This window comes from Thalia democratica, chromosome 4 (genome assembly GCF_965202585.1).
Source record: "Thalia democratica chromosome 4, ktThaDemo2.hap1.1, whole genome shotgun sequence".
Classification (NCBI taxonomy): Eukaryota; Metazoa; Chordata; class Thaliacea; order Salpida; family Salpidae; genus Thalia; species Thalia democratica.
The window spans coordinates 66,882,560-66,901,875 of NC_139168.1; the positions used below are offsets into that span (position 1 = coordinate 66,882,560).

Consider the following 19,316-nt stretch of genomic DNA (forward strand, 5'->3'; position numbering starts at 1 on the left):
ATTAGAGTCCGGCCGGATCCGGATATCAGACAAAAATGGCAATATCCGGCCGGACCCGGACCCGGATAGTGAGTCCGGTACATCACTAGTTACAATAACGTTATGAATAAACATGAAATCAACTAAAACATAAAATGAACATTCAATAAAAAAATAAATCTATATAAGATATCAAATATTAAGTAATTTTTCTTTTATTAATACTTAGTTGGTAAATGACTTTATTTAAGTTAAATTTAAGAAAATATAAATTTGCAGTTTTTTTTTGTGTAAAAAGTGCGAAATCAAGAGGAAGTCTACCGTAATTAATATTTAGTAGGCATTATTCAAACCTGTTGTAGAATAAATAACTTAATAAATTTTTTATCATAAAAAGACTTTTTAGATACATTACAAACCAGGTCAAAAAAGAAGTATTTTAAAAGATCAAATAAAATAAAAAAAACTTTTATAAAATAATGTCTGCTACTTAAGTCTAATATAATGTGAAGGATGAGGTTCATGACTGCTTGCAAGTTTTTTTTTTAAATCTGGTTCTTAATCAGTAAAATAAAGCCTCCTTTACAAATATCTAGATTAGATCTTTTGCTCAAGATGTTGATAATGAACTGAAAGTTTTTTCAACAACATAGCTAGAAGGAAAAACTATAAACAACAATCTAAATTCCTCTCAAATGATTTGATACTTTTGCCTTATTTTTTTTAGTCCAAAAGGTTTCATATCGTTCTTTAGAAAAATTTACTTTAAGTTAAAGGTTAGTTTGTAAGTCTAAGAAGGTTTCCTTTAAGTCGTTTACTTCAAAAAGATCTGCCTCGAAGGGATCCATATTTTTATCTATATGATAGCTTTTTTGTGACAAATCAAAATTTTGACACTACACTTTTGACTATACAATATGTTGAAATTGTTAAAAATACCAAATTTTTTAGGTTTTTTTTTTGCCTAAATTGTCAAATTCTAGGTTTTTCCAGGTTTCTAGGTAAATTGGTAACCCTTTCTATTTTTATTTCTTAGTCTAACTTAGTGACTTTTCAAAAATCAATTGAAAATATCATGAGGTTATAGTTGATAATAGATAACATAGATTTTTACAAACCATTTATGATCCCAAATAACATAAATGTCAAGTTATGGTGAGAGGGATTCCGATCGTATATGATCTATGTAATTGTCAAATAAGAAAACATAAAAATGAAAACATGTAATTTACTTGAAAGTAGGAGTCATAAGTACTTGATTTTTTTTCCTATATTTTACATAAAAAAAATAAACTTTTTTGTTTAAGTTTTATCTCAGAGTAAAATATTTTTGAGCAAGCTAAAATTAGTAAAATAGCAAGATAAAAAGTAAAAATTTTATGACAGCCCAAAATTTTAAAATCGCCCCCTTTTCGCCCCCTTACTAGTTATCACCCACCCTTTCGCCCCCTTACTAATTATCGCCCCCCGATTTACTAAAATCGCCCACTTTGGGAAACCCTGATGTATATGATATTAGCTGTGAATGATTAAGCTGTGTCCTTTTTTCAACTTTACTCACAAACGGTCGCTTCAGTACATTGTACTTAAGCCCGCTTGTTTAAGTTCACAATAGCGGTTTCTCGCGACTATTCCTGCCTGATGAGTCCTAATAAGGACGAAACCGGTCGTAGGATTGTCTCGGATGCTGTTGTTGTTGATCTTGCGGTAAAGTTCATTGTTTATTATGTATATGATATAAGACACTATTTAATACCGTAATAATAAAACTTATACATCTTTAAAAACTCATTAGTGTAAACTTTTATTTATTATGAATTATTATGAATTTAAATGAGTTATTTAAATTTAAAAGCAACACTTTTGTTAGTATAAAAACATTTGTAAGTCAAAAATAAGCTCTATGTTTTTCAAATACTTAACTCTAACATTATAGCGTTATAATGAGAAATGTTGAACTAACAAAACAAAAATAAAATACTTGTTTGTTTATATTTATGCTTGAATATCTATAGTCATCAAAGACTGGTAGACTTTATATTTTTCTATATGTTATCTTTAAGACTTTCAAAGTGAGATCGTATCAGTTATAAATATTGCTTTAGTTTTCAGCATATTATCAAAATGACTCTCAGTTTGATAAAAGTGAATTAGTGTCTCTTGCTGAAATTTCTTTAGAAAATAGACAGTTTGTTGATGAAATTAGCTACATCAAGGAAGTAATAAAAATGGGAACACCTTTTAACTATGAAGAACGAAATTTGATATTTTGCAGATATAACTTGAGCTCTTTTTGTCCCCTTTGTCCATCCAATGTAGACGAAAAACTAAAATGAGAGTTAAAATTAAAATCTACAACAGCAATAAACAAAATTTGTTATGAAGCTATTGAAGTGTTAGAGTAGATAGTTACTGGATTAAAAGTGATACCAATATCGAAGCTGTTACTTTTTACAAAAATATCCGAGGAACTCAGTATTCTTTTACAGCTGCTGTTACATCAGGACCTGATAAAAGTTTAGAAACCAGATTGTTTAATTTATTTGAAGGTGCATACGAGATTGTCAATGGTAAAATTAATCCAGCTCATCCAGTTGAGCTCATTATTGCAGTCAATATTGCTTCATCTAATTTCTGTAAAACTGGTTCTGTTGAAAAATCACTTGCTATTGCTAATGAAGCCTATAAAGACGGTTTGTCTCGTCTATCGGAGTTGCCTGTAGAGTTTAAATACTATGCAAACAAAAACACGGAGTTGTTGAAGAAGAGAATTAACACATGGAACAAGTTCGTGTGAGGGATAGAAAACTAAAGTGTTTATGCTGAAACACAAACTTAACTATGATGTTCTGCTTTAGTTGTGATAACCATATATATTTATAAATACATCTTATAAGTGCTATCTATTTTTAAGTATCTTTAACTCTTGTATGTATGATTTAAGTATGTGTGTTGCCTATTTTAAATACAATTGTGTTTCAGTTTGAAAGTTATTTATAGCAAACTAAGTTCTAAAGCATGGACTGTTTTTCAATTAGCTTATGTATAAGTACTCCTTATATTAGATATTTTAATACATTTGCGATGCCTGTGTCTATTTTAATTCAATTATCTTAGCTAAGAAGTAATAATTTAAACAATTATTAGTTGGATATATCTATTATTCATAGTTCTTATGTATTATATATATAGAATAATGCAAACATTATAAAAAATATTTTTGCATTCAGCAAGTTTAATAAATATAAAAATAAAGTTAAATTTTATGTAAGTAATATCTATCTTGTAAACTAATAATCTAACAACTATAATAAGTTTAAATTTAAAAGGGAATTAAGACAATTTACTGACTGATTTTTTGTATAAATTTAATAAAACTATTTTTCTTAAAACTTCTAATCGGCCTAACTAATCTAAAGTAAATAAAGTATAAATACTTATCAATAGATCATGTCAGAGTTTATATTCAATTGAATGTTAATTAACATTGAAAGAACTTTAACTTTATTTATACTAACATAAATTTAAGACCTTTTAAGGTTTACATTTATTGCTTCTTATATCTACACGTACCACAATCATTTTAATTAACTAAAACTTTTTTTTTAAGTTTTTTTTCTGGAGTTGTTCTACATTTCTTATAGACATTAAAACAGTGTTACTAAAACTGTAAAAATGTTTATTTATTGTTGCTGCACATGATACTCTATAAGGAATTTTGGCTAAGTTCTTCTAGGGTATGTCTAATTTAGAGTTTGTACTTCTGATTATATGAATTATCAAACTTGTCTATAAATAAACTTAACCATAATTATCTTTTCCATCGTGGGCAGAGATGGTATAAGCGTCGCAAATTAAATGTATCACTATCAGAAAATCCCCGACAATAAGGTTTTTAATCTCAAATGTAAGTAAACTTTTTTAAATAGTTATAATAGTTAATTTTTATTCTTAACATAGGTTTTCTCATTCCGAAGATATCAAAATTAATTTAAGCTAAAATCTTTTTAGTTACATTATTTAAACCTTTGATTAATTTATAGCCACAAATTAATACTATATAGTTGTTTCTTTATAACAATTCAGCCTATAATTTACAACTCTCATTTGTGGACAAAGCATGTACATTCAAATGCATTGCACATAACAAAACTTAATTTTGTATACTGTAAATAAGACATTAAAGTATTTCTCTAAATTATTGTTTCTAATTTTATTGATTGATAAAGATATTAAAACATTTAAGTCTAATTTACCTTGAAGAACTTATGTATTTAACTTTATAAAAAATTTATACAAAAAACAATAGTTAACAAATAATAATGTTGAATAAAAGATTAAATTACAAAAAGAAATTACATTAATATTTGAAAAAATTTATACTTCTTATTTATAACTTTAAGCTAAAAATAATTTAAGAAGAACTTCATTTTTTGTTATTGAAAAAAAACTTAAGGTAGTATGTAAAAATGTTATTATAAACTGCTTTAGTTTTACAATCAAGGTGTTAAAATTTTAGTACATTTTAAATTAAAACTTATGTAATTTAACATTATAGTAAGTTTAAAAAAACAAAAGTAATAATGATTATCTTTTAAATCTTATCCAATGTAAAATATTAGAAAAAAAAATTAGCTATACTTTGTTACTTTAGCTTTCTAGTTACTATCGCATTAAAACAGCTGTAATTAGTGGTTTTCAAATTTTACCATGCCCAATCGTGGGTACTACCTTATTTCATTTGTAAGGTTAGGTATCTTAGATTGATAGCTGATAGATAATTAGTACGGTTTGTCAACTTTGTCTTTGTATCTGGCTTCAGAAACTATGAACAAATTTAACATAAGCTTTTTTTAGTGCGTCCTAAATTTTCACGTAGTTTTATAAAATATTAAATGACTAATAATTGCTCTTAACTCACAAGTTAAATTAAAAGTGAAATAATACGGTTGCAAAGGTTCTTTTATAAGGTCTGTTTATGTTAAACTCTAAATTCAACTACCCCAATCAATTAATACCCCAATTTTCAAGCATCTCCTTTATGTTTCACAAATATGAAGCCAGTGTGAGAACCTTCTAATCCTTACAGTGCAAAGCGCGGGTTTTGTACTCAAAGCTTTCATTTAACCAACGCGCTGTTAAAGAAAAACATGATGTCTTTGAATTTTTCCATTTGTCACATGTGACAAAAACGAAGCTTCTGATGACTCAGTTTGTGTTTTCAACTTCAAACTTTCATAAGTTCGGCATTGTGTCAGTGAAGTACTGAGTACTCGGAATCAAGTAACTTGGCTCCAAAGCAGCCAACAGGTCTATGGAACCTTGATCGCTAGAAATTGGAAATGGTTGGTTGTCAATAGCAATTATGTTCAGAGTTTTATATGATTTTTTATTACTTTTGGATCGTTTATTTTCCATTGTTTTACAGGGCATTTATAAATTTAGAAATAGAACTAAGCTGTAGAGTCAGTAGAATAATCTAATCTGTAAGAAACTTTAAATTAACGGTTCACTATTTTTACTTTTAACGGATGTATGTACCTGTATGTTTACAAAAAATTATTGAATTAACTGAACTTTAATTAGTTTTTTTCACTTGACTTATTTCATATATATCAAATATTTAAAACACAATAAGCTAAGTATATAAAATTGAAAGAAGCTAATCGCGGAAAACAAAGTCATTTTAAACTAACTGGATCCAAGAGAAAAATAGCCAGATCCGATAGATCACTAGTTAAAACACATCAATGTTTTAGAAGCTATTCTATAAAAAGCAACTAAAATAAGTTAAGTTTAAATTATAATAGTTTATCAACTTTTGTTTAGTTTGAGGTATTTTAACTAATTCTTCTGATAGTTTTGTGCTGAAACTTCGATCATACTTTACTAAACGAATTACGCTTACAATGCAAAATATCTCTTAAATTAAGTTTTATGATGAGAAAGTGGTGTAGTTGGTCCCCTTCTTTTTTTAATTTATATTAATGATATTTGTACAAACATTGATATTAAAAGTGAGTTAAGCTTATTTGCAGATGATGCCAAAATCTTTAGTCAGTCAAATACTTCATTACAACTATCTTTAAATAATATTTATATATGGTTAAAAACAAGAAAGCAAAACTTAAATCCTAGCAAATGTAAAATTCTATCCATTAACAAAAAAAAATCTTCTCCAACTGACCTCTAAATCAATAACATCAAGTTACCAGAAGTTAAAGTTTTTAAAGATTTAGGGATTTATATTTCCAAAAATTTAAAATGGAATGAACATATCAACTATTTATATAAGGTTGCACAAACTTCATGTTATCAAATATTAAAAAGTTTTAAAACTAATTCTGCTTCAATTCTGACAAAACTATTTAAAACATACGTTCGCCATAAACTTGAGTTTAATACTCAAATTTGGTCCCCCCATTTAAAAAGGACATTAATAAAATTGAATCTGTGCAAAGGAGTTTTACCCGTCTTATTTGTAGTCGTTGCAACATATCTTACACATCATATAATGATAGAATGATTAAATTTTGCTTAGAATCACTGGAATATAGAAGATGGGAATTTGATCTATTAACTCTTTACAAAATTATCAATGGCAAATATAAAAGTTTTTTTAACCAGTTTTTTAGTTTTTCCCAAAATAAATATAAACAAAGAGGAAATAATTTGAAAATAAAATGTAAACATGATTTTCAAAACAGTCAGTAGCCAGGAGCATTTTTTCACAGAGTAAAAGCTATGTGGAACAGACTACCTCAGGATATAGTATCTTGTGAGGGGGTTGAACTATTTCGTTTAAAGCTAAAAAGATTTGATTTAAATACAATAAACACCAGTTAAATTCACTAATTTTCCACTATAAAAAAAAGAAAAAAATTCTTTTTCCTAAGCCTCCCCCCTACAAACTATTAGTTTACTTTTATTTATTCTGTAATTGTGAATTTTGTTTTATAAGCGATGATTTTAGACAAACTTCTTCATTGTGTGTACTAAGTAATATATAAGTTTGAATTTTTTGAATTGATTTTTTTTTTAATTTAGTTAATTTGTTTATCATATTGTGTTTAACTTGTGTTGTTATTTAAACTATGTTTTGTATATATATATATATATAATTTATCTTAAAGTGTTGAATATAAGTTTATTTTCTTTTTCTCTTTTTGTGTGTCCTGTTCAGGTTTTGATGCCTGAGTCCAACATTGCACAATAAACAATATAATAATAATTTACTGAATGAATTTTGCTTACAATGCAAAATACCTCTTAAATTAAGTTTTATGATGAGAAGTTTTTTTTAAGATAATATTCTATGTTAACTTCAAAAAAAATAACTAATTGTAAAGAATCATTACAGGGTTGCCACTAATTTTTTCAATTTTTTTTCCAGGTTTTCCAAATTTCTCCAAATTTTTAAAAGTACACATTTTCGGGTCTATTTTTAGTTTCAAGTTAATTTCTATAAAAAGAAACTGTGTTAAATAGAATAAAAGCATTGAAAAGATACTGTAAAGTTACTTTAAATGTGTTTTTTAATAAAAAAATTATTGATGATGACAAAAAATCTTAATTATATGATAGATATTTTGTGTCAAATCAAAATTTTACAACTGAAAATGTTCAAGTTATTAAAAATTCCAGGTTTTTATAGGTTTTTTGATCAAATTTCCAGGTTTTACCAGGTTATTTTAGCCTAAAAAGTCAAATTCCAGGTTTTTCCAGGTTTCCAGGTAAAGTGGCAACCCTGTCATTAGTATAAATTACTAGTAACAGTTACAAATAACAACATGTAGTTTTGAAAACGAAACAATTTAATACAAAATGTAAAAAATATAAATTAAAAAAGTGAAAAATAAAATGATATTCTATTGAACTCGTTGACCAAACAATATTTTTTATTTAAAATGAATTGTTTAAAAATGTCCAATTTAGACAACAAAAGATACTGTGTAGTTTCATTTCAATTTTATATAATTTGAATATAAACTTATAATTTTTACTTTACTTTCAAAAGACATTTAAAAACATTTTCACTTAATATTACTGCTTTTTTACATTAAAAATGTCTCAAACTAATCATTTTCTATTTGTACTACAAGATCATTGAAAGCAAAATCTAGTTCATAAAAAACAACTTGACAAAAAATCTAGAACATTATAAAAGTTATATTTTAGAATTAGATCATGTACGCTAAAATAATCTGCAGAATTTAAGAATAAAAACACTAAAAGAATTTTTTGTTTTTTTAAGAAACATTGTATGTCAAAATAGATATTTTTTTGTTTTTCATCATTATTATAGCAAACTACACAATTATGCATATAATATATAAAGACTTTTATGTCTTTATCCAGATCTATTTAAAAAAAACATTTTTTTGTTATAAATAGAAAGCTCAAAAAGTGCAAGTTTTAAAAATAACTACATTTTTTTTTTATAAACTAAACATTATGAATTCCTAAATCAACCATACCTAGTTTTAACTTAATCAAAAACAAATATAATATATACATTTTCTAAAAGCTTTCTAAATTGAAAAATATCAACTTTAATTCGCTGTAATTTTACTTTATCCATTTACTTTTCCATTAAAAACAAAACATACAAAGAATACAAAACTGAAAATTCAACCCTAATTTTTGTAATTTCTCACAAATTTACTTGTCCATAGTGACGTCATAATCCTCGTCAACTTTCCTCTTCCTGCCCGATTGGCCTCCGGGTGCCGGCGACTTCTTCATCTTGTCTTTTCTCTCCCTCCTGTGCGGAATCGGGTACTCGTACTCGCCCTGCAGCAACTTCAGGTACAACTCTTCCACCTTCGTCGTGAAAAATTAGTTTGCGGTGTTTGATTGTTTATAGAAAAACTACACGGTGTCGGAAATGCACGATCGTCATTTTCGCATGAACTAATAGAATTTAACCATAAAAAGGCGATTTTAAAATGACTTAGCAAACTTTTTATTCGTTATTCTGGAAAACTACGTTTTATAGAAAAAATATTAAATTATAAAAGTTCTTAATTATGACAGTTAGAGCTCGTGCAAAAATAACCCGTTCTCTAGATTACAGTGATTCAGCGGCAATGTTCTGATTATTGTCAGCAAACTTTTAATGACTTTGGACAACATAAAATTAGCAATATTGTCTGCGACAAACTTTTTTTTTTAAATTGGTCAAGTAGACATAGTAAATCGTATACACATATCAATTAAAAACCTCTTCTTCTTTTCTCTGCTTGTTTCTAGTTACGGGAAGTCCCAGCAATGAGAAATCTCCAGACCCGGTGAAAACCTTTTTCATGTCCAAGAACTGCCCTTCCACGTATAAACGCACCTGTAAAAATTGTTTTCAATGAAAATCGTCTGTATAAGATTTTATATGCTTCCCGGTTGTGTCATTTTAAAGATATACTTATAAATTTTTAAATCACAGCTTGATTGAAGTTTATAAAGTTTAAAACAATACATTTACGCAATGGTCGGCAAACTGTGTCAAGCGGGCCAAATTCAACTTTCAAAGCAAAAATATCTGACCAACAGGGTTTATTTTAGTTTGAAAATAACAAATTTAATAAAGTTAACAGTAGTGATTAATAAATGGTAATTAAATAACTATATGTTTGTTTGTCGAAAAACAATTGGAAGATTCTACTTTATGAAAGTAGAACAATATTACAATTATATGGTGTATTATTTTAACACTTTTAATTTGTAAATATTGAAAATATATTTCTAACCTGTTGAATAAACTTATGAGGTTCAGGTAAAGATTTACTGAAGAAAAGATTCATTGAATGTTTGGCAACTCTCGATAAATTATTGTTTGCCATTTTTTCCCAATTGAATTTCCATCTGAGGTTTGTAATCAAATAAATTTACTTAATCTATGAGTAGTTAAGTAGCATTTAAACAGTAAAACATGTACTGGTTACACAAAATGGCTTGATTTTGTTGTCAAACTTTAAAACGTATAGATTTGAATCCATTAAGGAATTAATATAGTACGCCATAACTTATTTGCTAGTTTTGTAAAATGAACTAACAGCATGACTTTGTAATATTTAAACAGTAAAAATATTACACATAAATAGTTATAAAATGAGTAAATTGAGTAACTAAATAGCAATGTATTTCAATAATAATTTTAAGATAGAGTAGGTAAAGAGTTTAGATTTAAAACTTATTTTTTAACAATCAAATACATTAAGATCTGTGTTCATATAACTATCAAGCTAGCCAATGATGTCTTTTCAAATAGAAACATATAATTTAGATTCTCACATTCCAAACTTAATAGATTCTGTTTTACAACAAAATAATTAATAATTTTACAATTTGCTATTGGTCTATACCTAGGCAAGCAAACATGATTAAATACAAGATCGATCATGTTCTCAATTCCAACTTTATCATCTGAGTCCTGATAGTCCCACATCTTTTTAATTGCTTCTCTCATTCTGAAGAACTCTTTCTTTGTGTTTACCTTTAACATTATCAGTCTTTAGTAACTTTAACATAAATTTATTGTCAAAATAATACAGTTTAAAAACAAAAAAAAATATTTTTTATTTATGATTACGATATACAAAACTCATCACTAAATTTTACATTTTTTTTGATGTATAAAAAATCGTTTAAACTTAATCACAACATTTCAGCCATCATTCATTTCAGCCATTTGATTGATGCAACAAAACGACATAACCAAAACGTCTTTTTTTGCCAAACAAAAACCGCAAAAAAAAAAAACAACCGACCTGCATCATCTGCTTGATGCAGTACTCGATGCTTTCAAACTCCAGGCTTTTGAGCAGCCTGGGAACGGTCCAGTGGCAGAAGACGCGCGTGGAGTGGGAGAACACGTTGTCCAGCGCGTACACCAGGTCCTCGTCCACGTCCGTCAGCCACAAAAAGTTCTTGTCCACCGGCCCGTCGTCCTCGAACTGCGCCTGGATCTCCGTGAAGTCGTCTTTCAGCTTGTAGAAGAACTCCCTGTACACCTGTGTGGGAGGGTTGCGCTGGTGGTTATAAAAAGGTTAAACAGTTAAACGCCTGAAAAGATTGCGTGAGGGTAAATGACTTGCACCAAAACTTCAACAGGAAATAATAAAAATTTCTATAAAAGTAAATACTACTGTTCTTGACAACTTACAGAGCGCTATGAACTATAAAAACAGTACTTTTAAATTAAACAGCATACACATAAACAAGTTTGTATACAATTTTGATTTAGTGATCAAAAGTACACTGCTTATAAAGGGTTTTTAACTACCTATTTTTTTATTATCTACAAAACTTAAAGTATTCAAGCCTAGACAAAATAACTATAATAATTCTTGTTCGAATTCTATTACAATTTTACTAAAAACAACAGCTCGGCACCTGTTCAGACACGCAAGTGTGAATGAGGATGGGCCCCATGAATATGGGCCTGACGCACTTGCTCTTCTTCAGCACCTTCGGGTTCTGGTAGCTTATGGTGGTCAGGTAGACTCCGGGGCACAGCGTCATCCTGCTGACGTGCCACAGGTTGCCCCCCTTCCTCGCCAGCGTGTACATGTCGATGAGGTGGTCGTTGAAGTAGAGGGCGAAGTTGCTGGGGTAGGTGGAGCCGTCGGACTTGCAGCAGTACTGCACGTACCCGTCCCCAAGCATCTTGGTGATCTCGCAGAAGTTCGTCCTGAGCATCTCCTGGTCGATCACCGCCTCCTCTTGCTCCCCAGCTTGATCCGCCTTTTTATTAAAATAAACAATTGTTTGAATAAGCAAAAATATTGAATAAAATAGATAAATTAAGATTAGAGGATAAAGTATCTTCAACACAAATGTTTTTGTGAAAAGACCTGAAAACATTTATTTTAACACCAGCTAATTTTACCATCATGTGAAAGAAGTAAAACAATTATTAATTTTTAAATCATTAATATTCATTTAATATTTATAAACAAAAAATAAAACTTTCTGAAAATATTTAAACCACATGTTTAGTTTTTAAAGCTATGAGGAGTACAAGAATTTTTTTAAAACTAACAAATAAATTAGAGTTTCCCAATGTGGACCATATGACCCCTCTGGGGAAATTTCAGAAATTTAAGGGACCATAAGCTGCAAAGGGGCTACAGGGGGAACATGATGTCATAGTTTTAAACTTACACTAGATAAAGATATTCTAAAGGTTATTGTGAAGAGCAAAGAAAAATTAATATTTAGCGTATTTAAGGGTAGTTTTTAAACTTACACTAGAGCTGATGGTCAAGCTAAAAATAAACTTAAGGCGTATTTAACATTAGTTTTTTGAAAGAAGGGGCCATAGCTTTTTTATTTCTTCAAAGAGAGCCTTGTGAAAAAACAGTTTGGGAAATCCTGGTTGAATTTGACCTGTTTTGAGGCAAAATTACAGTCTGAGGGAACAAAAAATAGCCTGACTTTATAGAAGGCTAAAGGTAAAACTGATATGAACTAATAACTGCAAAAAGTACTAAATATCAAGCTTAAATACCTAAAACAACCAATGTTTTCAATAAAATCATAAGCTTTCAGAATAAAACTAAAGTTTCAAAAATTAGCATAATATTCGGAAAAAATATCCAGACTAGCTTGAGTTTTGCAATAAAAAAATCAAAAAAGCTTCAGTCAGAATAGTTTTTTTTTAAATTTCACATTAGCCAAGTTGGCCTGATCAAAAAAAATCAAACATGCTTGATACTCATGTTTCCTGTGTGTGGAAATCCTGAGCTATTTTTTATAGAACATAACAGTTTTAAATTGCTTTAGAGATATGGTCAGTTATTTTAAACTTTCTTTTACTAACCCATATAAAAATATTTTTATGGTAAAAATTTTAACTCAAAAACTTAATTGGAGTTTTTTTAATTTATTACAAATTTATTGAGGTTTTTTAAGAAACTAGCTACAATCTTTCATAGATTTAATAAAATATTTTTGCATGATTTAGTAGATCTTTTTTATTAAGTTGCAACCGAATTAGAAAAAAAAAAACTGAAACAAACTATTTTTACATAAAAAATATTATCTAAAATAGACTGTAATTTTTATTAAGATTATAATTATTTTTATAACCGTATGAAAATAATTACTTCCTGAGAGAGTATAGCAATAAGTTTACATGCAAACATCATTTCAATAATGATGCTTGGTATAATTCTTTCTTTTATTGATCAGTTGAAATATTGAACAAGCTTCTGAATAAATTGGTTTCTTGCAAACAAGTTGAAAAATTTTGATTAAAGTTTTTAAAAAAATGATTTAAACAAAATGCTTGTTAGTTAAATTTATTTGTAATTTCTATCAACTGTTGATTTATTTTGTTATTTTGTTTAATTTATAGTTCGATTTTATTAGCAGCACCTTTCCTCTACTAATGGTTAATATTTTTTTCAATGTGTTCAAAAAATATTTATATGGCCAGTCTATTGTTAATGGGCTTGGTGCTTTAGGTTTTTGTTGTTAGTCAATGCATTTAAATATATGATTATTTTTTCACAATTTACTGTACCTTAATTTTGAAATTGTATGTTTTCAACTGTATTAAATTATGAATTGGCAAATCAATATAATTGAAGATAAATTGGTTTAACAAATTTGCAGAACCAAAATCTAATAGTCATGATTGCTTTATTGAGTTGATGTTTATTAAAAAAAAGAAATTGGTCTTGAATTTCTTGTTGCAGTTTTGTATTCTGAAGTTCTAGTGTGTTCTAGCTGATTTGGCTAAAAGTGATTATATTTTGATATATAAGTGGGTTAGGTATATATAAGTGTTTAGTGATTCACTATAAGCAAATAAGTTTAAACTTACTAATGAGTCATTAACAACTTTAATTTTGTTTAATATAAATGTATCCTACTATATTTTTATTTTTTTCTTCTCAAGTGTCCTGTTTAAGTGCCTCAGGTTTTGATGCCTAAATCCAATACAGTAACCTTTCGCTTATTTAAGCACAATGTGTCCACAGAAAAAGTGCGTAAAGATACGAGAGATCGTAAAGATACGAGAGGTTCTAAATATACTTACTATAATGGCTGTTTTTTGATATTGCTTCTAGTTAAAAGCAGACTGGGGACTTTCCCACTTTTAACAATTTGTTTACTTTGTTTCTAAATATGAAAACCAAAGATAAAATTATACATACAGGGTTGACACTTGTTTTTTCAAAATTTTTTCCATGTTTTCCAAATTTTTTCCAGGTTTTTAAAAGTACACATTTTTGGGTCTATTTATAGTTTAGAGCAGGGGTCGGCAAACTGCGGGCCACATTAATTTTTTTTTAACTAGTTTAATATACTAAATTCTTGAAATCACAAAAATAAAATTTTAGTGTTATCTTTAAAGGATAATATATTGCCTAATTTTTTTTTCAAAAAAATTGTCTTTAAATATGTTTTTTTAAGCACATAAAAAACGTTCCCTTTTAAATCTGCCAACCCCTGGTTTAGAGGTTAAAGGTAAGAAACTGTTTTAAATAGTATAAAAACATTGAAAAGATACTGTAAAGCGATTTTGAATATGTTTTTTAATAAAGAAATTTTTGATGATGACAAACTTTTTTATTTATATGATAAATTTTGTGAGTCAAATCAAAATTTTACTACAAAACATCTGAAAATTTTTAAAACTCCAGGTTTTTCCAGGTTTTTTTAGTTATTTTGTTTGAAATTCCAGGTTTTTTTCAAAATTTCTCAAATTCCAGGTTTTTCCAGGGTTTTTTTGCCTAAATTGTCAAACTCCAGGTTTTTCAAAGTTATTCTAGGTTTCCAGGTAAAAAGGCAACCCTGTACGTATATAAAAAAAAAAGATTTAAGTTTAAGTAAAATACTAATTTTTAATAATAAGTAGATTTTATCTTTATTTATAAGTGACTTATTTGATACTTAACATTTATATCATTCTACTTAGCAAATTCAATTTATAATTAAGCATTTGTTTATAATTTGGAAATGGTGTGGTCTCTATATTTAAATTTGTTACTGTAGCCTTTTACAAAAACATGCATTTGGTGCTGTAATGGATTTCTTATTTTGAATAAAAATATGTAAAATATAAGAAAAACGTTTAATAAAAATTGTTTATGTTTAGAATTTTAACTTAATCTCTTATTGTTAACAAAATTTCTTATATACTGAGGTATAACTAAATGTTTATCAATTAGTCAAGGAACATAAGTTTACAAAGTCTAAAGATAAAGAGAGATGAGTTAGCATTTGAAACATATTATAAATTAAAAATGTACAATAAACCTAGTTTGTGCAATTTCAAAAAAAAAAGAGATTTTTGTTTTTTGAAAATTTTAGAATTCTAAAATGCGTAACTAACAGGGTTGCCATTTGTTTTTTCAAAATTTTTTCCAGGTTTTCCAAATTTCTTCCAGGTTTTTAAAAGTACACATTTTTGGGTCTATTTTTAGTTTTAAGTTAATTTATATTTAAGAAACTGTGTTAAATAGTATAAAAATATTAAAAAGATACTGTAAAGTTACTTTAAATGTGTTTTTTAATAAAAAAAAAAATTTGATGATGACAAAAATTCTTAATTATATGATAGATTTTTTGTATCAAATCAAAATTTTACTACTGAAAATGTTAAAATTATTAAAAATTCCAGGTTTTTCCAGGTTTTTTGATCGAAATTCCAGGTTTTTCCAGGTTTTTTTCAAAATTTCTCAAATTCCAGGTTTTTCCAGGTTATTTTAGCCTAAATTGTCAAATTCCAGGTATTTCCAGGTTTCCAGGTAAAGTGGCAACCCTGAACTAAACGAGAGTGCGTAAAGTCACAAGTGTGTAAAGATGCGAGAGGTTACTGTATTGAAAAATATACAATATCAATAATAATTAGCATTTGAACCTCCAAGTTTAGCTAAAACATTTCACAAATCACTTATAACTTTGAAAAAAAAACTTAAGGGCAACTGATATCATAATTAAAAATAGAAAAAAAATATTCATAACAATGCTTCACCGATCAAGACATTAATTATCAACTATTTACAAACTATTTTTTTCACTAAAAAATTATAAATAACTTCAACTTTTTTTTATGTAAATATATTTAAAAATGTTTTGATATAAAGTGGTTGGAGAATTTAAACTTTAGTTATTAAACTAAACACAGGGTTGCCACTCGTTTTTTCCAGGTTTTCAAGATTTCCTCCAGGTTTTTAAAATACACATTTTTGTATCTATTTTTAGTTTAAAGTTAAGTCTAAGGTAAAAATAAAATGTTTAAATAGTATAAAAATACTGAAAAGATATTAAGCTACTTCAAATGTATTTTTTAATAAAAAAATGTTTGATGATGACAAAAAAAAATTTATCAAAATGTTAGATTTTTTGTGTCAAATCAAAATTTTTCTACTTAACATGTGAATTTTTTTTTTTAATTCAGGTTTTTTTTGCATAAATTGTCAAATTCCAGGTTTTTCCAGGTAAAGTGGCAACCATGTTAACAAACTCTAATTTTTCAAACCTTTTTCTTTGTAGGTAAAATAATATTTTCAGGGCGGTTGGTAATACCTTTGCTGGCAGCTGCCATCTTCAACCCCTGAGATAGACTTGTCGGATTTTTGGTGTGACTCTCCTGATAAACAACATTTCCACCTGGTGGCGCCACACCGTACACTAAACCTGACTCCATGCCCAGGTTCAACGAGTTCAGGTTGGTATTGCTGCTTTCAACTTCCATGTCCGGGTTGAACATTACCATTTCAGGCGATTCCCTGTTTTCGGGGGCAGGTTCAGCTGGCTCCTCTTTGACTTCCTGCTGTTGGGCGTCAGCTGCTGATTGGTTGATTTCCATGTGAAATCCTTCAGTCAACTGGATAACGTTGTCAATTGAAGTTTTAGCTGCTTGAAAAACTTGTTGAGGTTGCTCTTCAGCTTTAGATGATTCTGCGTCTAGTTTCTGCTCAGATAAGGTTAGGGTTGGTTGATGGTTTGCTTCAGGGGCAGCTTTTACTACAGCCTCTTGGATTGTTACAGCTTCAGTGGCGTTTTCCAATGGAGCATTAACTGTATTGGTTGAAACTTTTTCAGGAGCTTGTTGAGGCTGGACTGAGTCAGCAACAGCTTCTGGACTGGCTACATTTGCAGCAGTTTCTAGAATTGAAGTTTCCTGAACTTCCTGAGAAACTGTTTGGATCGCTTCAGTCTCAACCTGAGATGCAACTTGTTCTGAATCAACTGCAACTGCTGCTTTTTCAGCGGAATCTCCAGCTTCAACTTGAGTTTCTGAAGCAGTTTCAGGCTGTGTTTGTTTTGTTTCTGTTTGCTCCACAAGCTTTGCACAGTCATCTTTGTGTGCAGATGTTTCAACCTGAGTTTTAGGTTCATCTTGCTGTGCTTGCTGAGGCGCAACTTCAGAGCTTGTGTTTGCTTCAGTATTTTCAGTCACTTTTGGTTTTTCTTCAATGTCATTGGGTGGCTTTGGATCAGTGACAATTAAGTTGTCCACTTCCATAGGTGTAGTTTCTGACATTATTTTTAATTATCTGTGATTTTATTGCGGTTGAAAAAATACTAATTAAAGTATTTTCATAAAAAAAGGGTTGCTAAAAATAGAAGCAAGAAGCTAGCCTAAGTGATCAAAAATAACCTGAAATTAAAATAAAAAACAGTCAGAGTTTATATATTAAAAAATATATTTGCACCGAATCTAAAAAAAATTGAAGTAGCTGAAGATTAAGAACAATCTTTTTTTGTCTTTATGAAACATATGTTCAAGAATTTTTTAAATCGCATTTTCCTAATAAATTATTTAAAATTCCTTTTAAGTTGGCTCTGTAGAAAGTGATTAATTTTAAACAACCAACTTATTTTCTACATATATATATAACATAAGAATTATGTTAATTACAGTAATTTTACTACTTCTACATTTTGTTTTAATATTGACTTATAAATTGTATATTCTTGTTTATTTTTGTTGAAAGGGCAACAAGAAAAATGTGAACCTACATTATTGTGAAAATTGAAATATAAGGAAGGAAGTATGTACAGCAATTAAACCACTTAAATATAAGAAACTGATAATGTTAAAAAAAAATATTTTAAAAAATAATGAAATAACATGATGAAAAGAAATTTTGTAAACTAAACATGTTAAGAAACAAACAAATATACTTACATTGGTTTTAACACTTTTTAGCTTAGTATTAATAATAAGTTTATGATTCTTAAAAGTAAAAAGTTCTTGTGAATAGTTTAAAATTTTGTTGAACAACTGCTTATATTTAAGGCCATATGGGGGGGGGGGGGGGGGTCCACTTTGTTTTTTACAAATAGATCTTATTTTGTAGAATTTAATCTGAGCTATCAGACACTTTTAACCGCTTAAAAAAACTCAAAGTAACTTTTGAGATATAAGCGATCAAAGAAAGGGCGTTCAATAGGTTCCTTTTGGAAGGCAAAAACTAAAAATGCGAAAAAAGACTATTTCACTAAAAATCTATCTCCTCCTTCATTTTTTGAGTAATCTTTCTCAAATTTTTACAGAATGTGTATCATTAAACTTTAAAGAGATCTATTGTAGGATTTTTTTTAATTTTGAGTAAAAAAAAATTATTGTCAAAAAACTACCCTTTTTTTTAGTTTTTTGTGGATAAAATTTTTATTTTTCAAAATTTCAAAAATTCCAACATTCAGATTCTTCAAAATATAAAAAGGAACATTTCCTGAAAATTTGAAGTCTCTAGGTCAAAAAATGAAGGAGGAGATAGGTTTTTGGTGAATTTTTAAATTTCAGAGAAAATTGACCCCAAAATTTGCGGTCCATACGTTTGTATCGGAAACTTTTTACAAAAAATAAAATATCTCAAAAGTTAAATTATATTTTTGTATTCTATAAAAACAGGCTTGTAGTTTGTATTTAAAGCTTTCATATAAAAGCCAAAGTTATTTTTTGTAAAAATAAAAGTTGGACCCCCCCCCCCCCCCCCATATGGCCTTAAATTGATGCTAATATGTGTCATATATAGTAAAGTTATTATAGGTTAGGGTAGGAAGTACTTAGGTGATGTTTGCTAGACTTATAAGTCAATATGATTTGGAAGTGTTTTTGCGTCATTAACAAGATTTTTAAAAAATATTGTAATTTTTCTCACAATAATCATAATTTCTAATAATGGAAAGTGATTTAAGGGCATAGGGGGGCGTAAACACCCTTTTTTGGTTTTTTATCTTATTTTACATAGTTTTTACTAAGCTACAAGATGCTTTTTACAAATTTAAAAAAATCAAAATAATTTTTGAGATATAGCCGGTCAAAGTTGGAGGCAACAATAGGAACCTTATGGGAGGCGCAAACTAAAACGGCAAAT

The 19,316-nt window shown here is 28.2% G+C and overlaps 1 protein-coding gene across 1 annotated transcript; it reads right to left on the reverse strand.

Moving 5' to 3' along the window:
* Window positions 1–8,462: 8,462 nt before the first annotated feature.
* Window positions 8,463–17,478, reverse strand: LOC145834540 (uncharacterized). The gene is made up of 7 exons (XM_082941987.1): window positions 16,469–17,478; window positions 11,368–11,718; window positions 10,743–10,985; window positions 10,338–10,468; window positions 9,723–9,837; window positions 9,203–9,319; window positions 8,463–8,802 (listed from the first exon to the last, which is right to left on the reverse strand). The coding sequence occupies exons 1-7, from the start codon at window positions 17,474–17,476 to the stop codon at window positions 8,641–8,643; spliced, it is 2,127 nt and encodes a 708-aa protein (XP_082798113.1). The 5' UTR covers window positions 17,477–17,478; the 3' UTR covers window positions 8,463–8,640.
* Window positions 17,479–19,316: the final 1,838 nt, after the last annotated feature.

What these genes read in the sequence shown, in the direction of transcription:
- LOC145834540 (XM_082941987.1), bottom strand. Translation starts at nt 17,476, where the DNA reads ATGTCAGAAACTACACCTATGGAAGTGGACAACTTAATTGTCACTGAT. An exon ending in CTCATAAGTTTATTCAACAG is followed by an intron (nt 9,320 to 9,722) that starts GTTAGAAATATA and finishes CAATTTTTACAG; the next exon opens with GTGCGTTTATACGTGGAAGG. An exon ending in AGCAGAGAAAAGAAGAAGAG is followed by an intron (nt 8,803 to 9,202) that starts GTTTTTAATTGA and finishes TTCACGACGAAG; the next exon opens with GTGGAAGAGTTGTACCTGAA.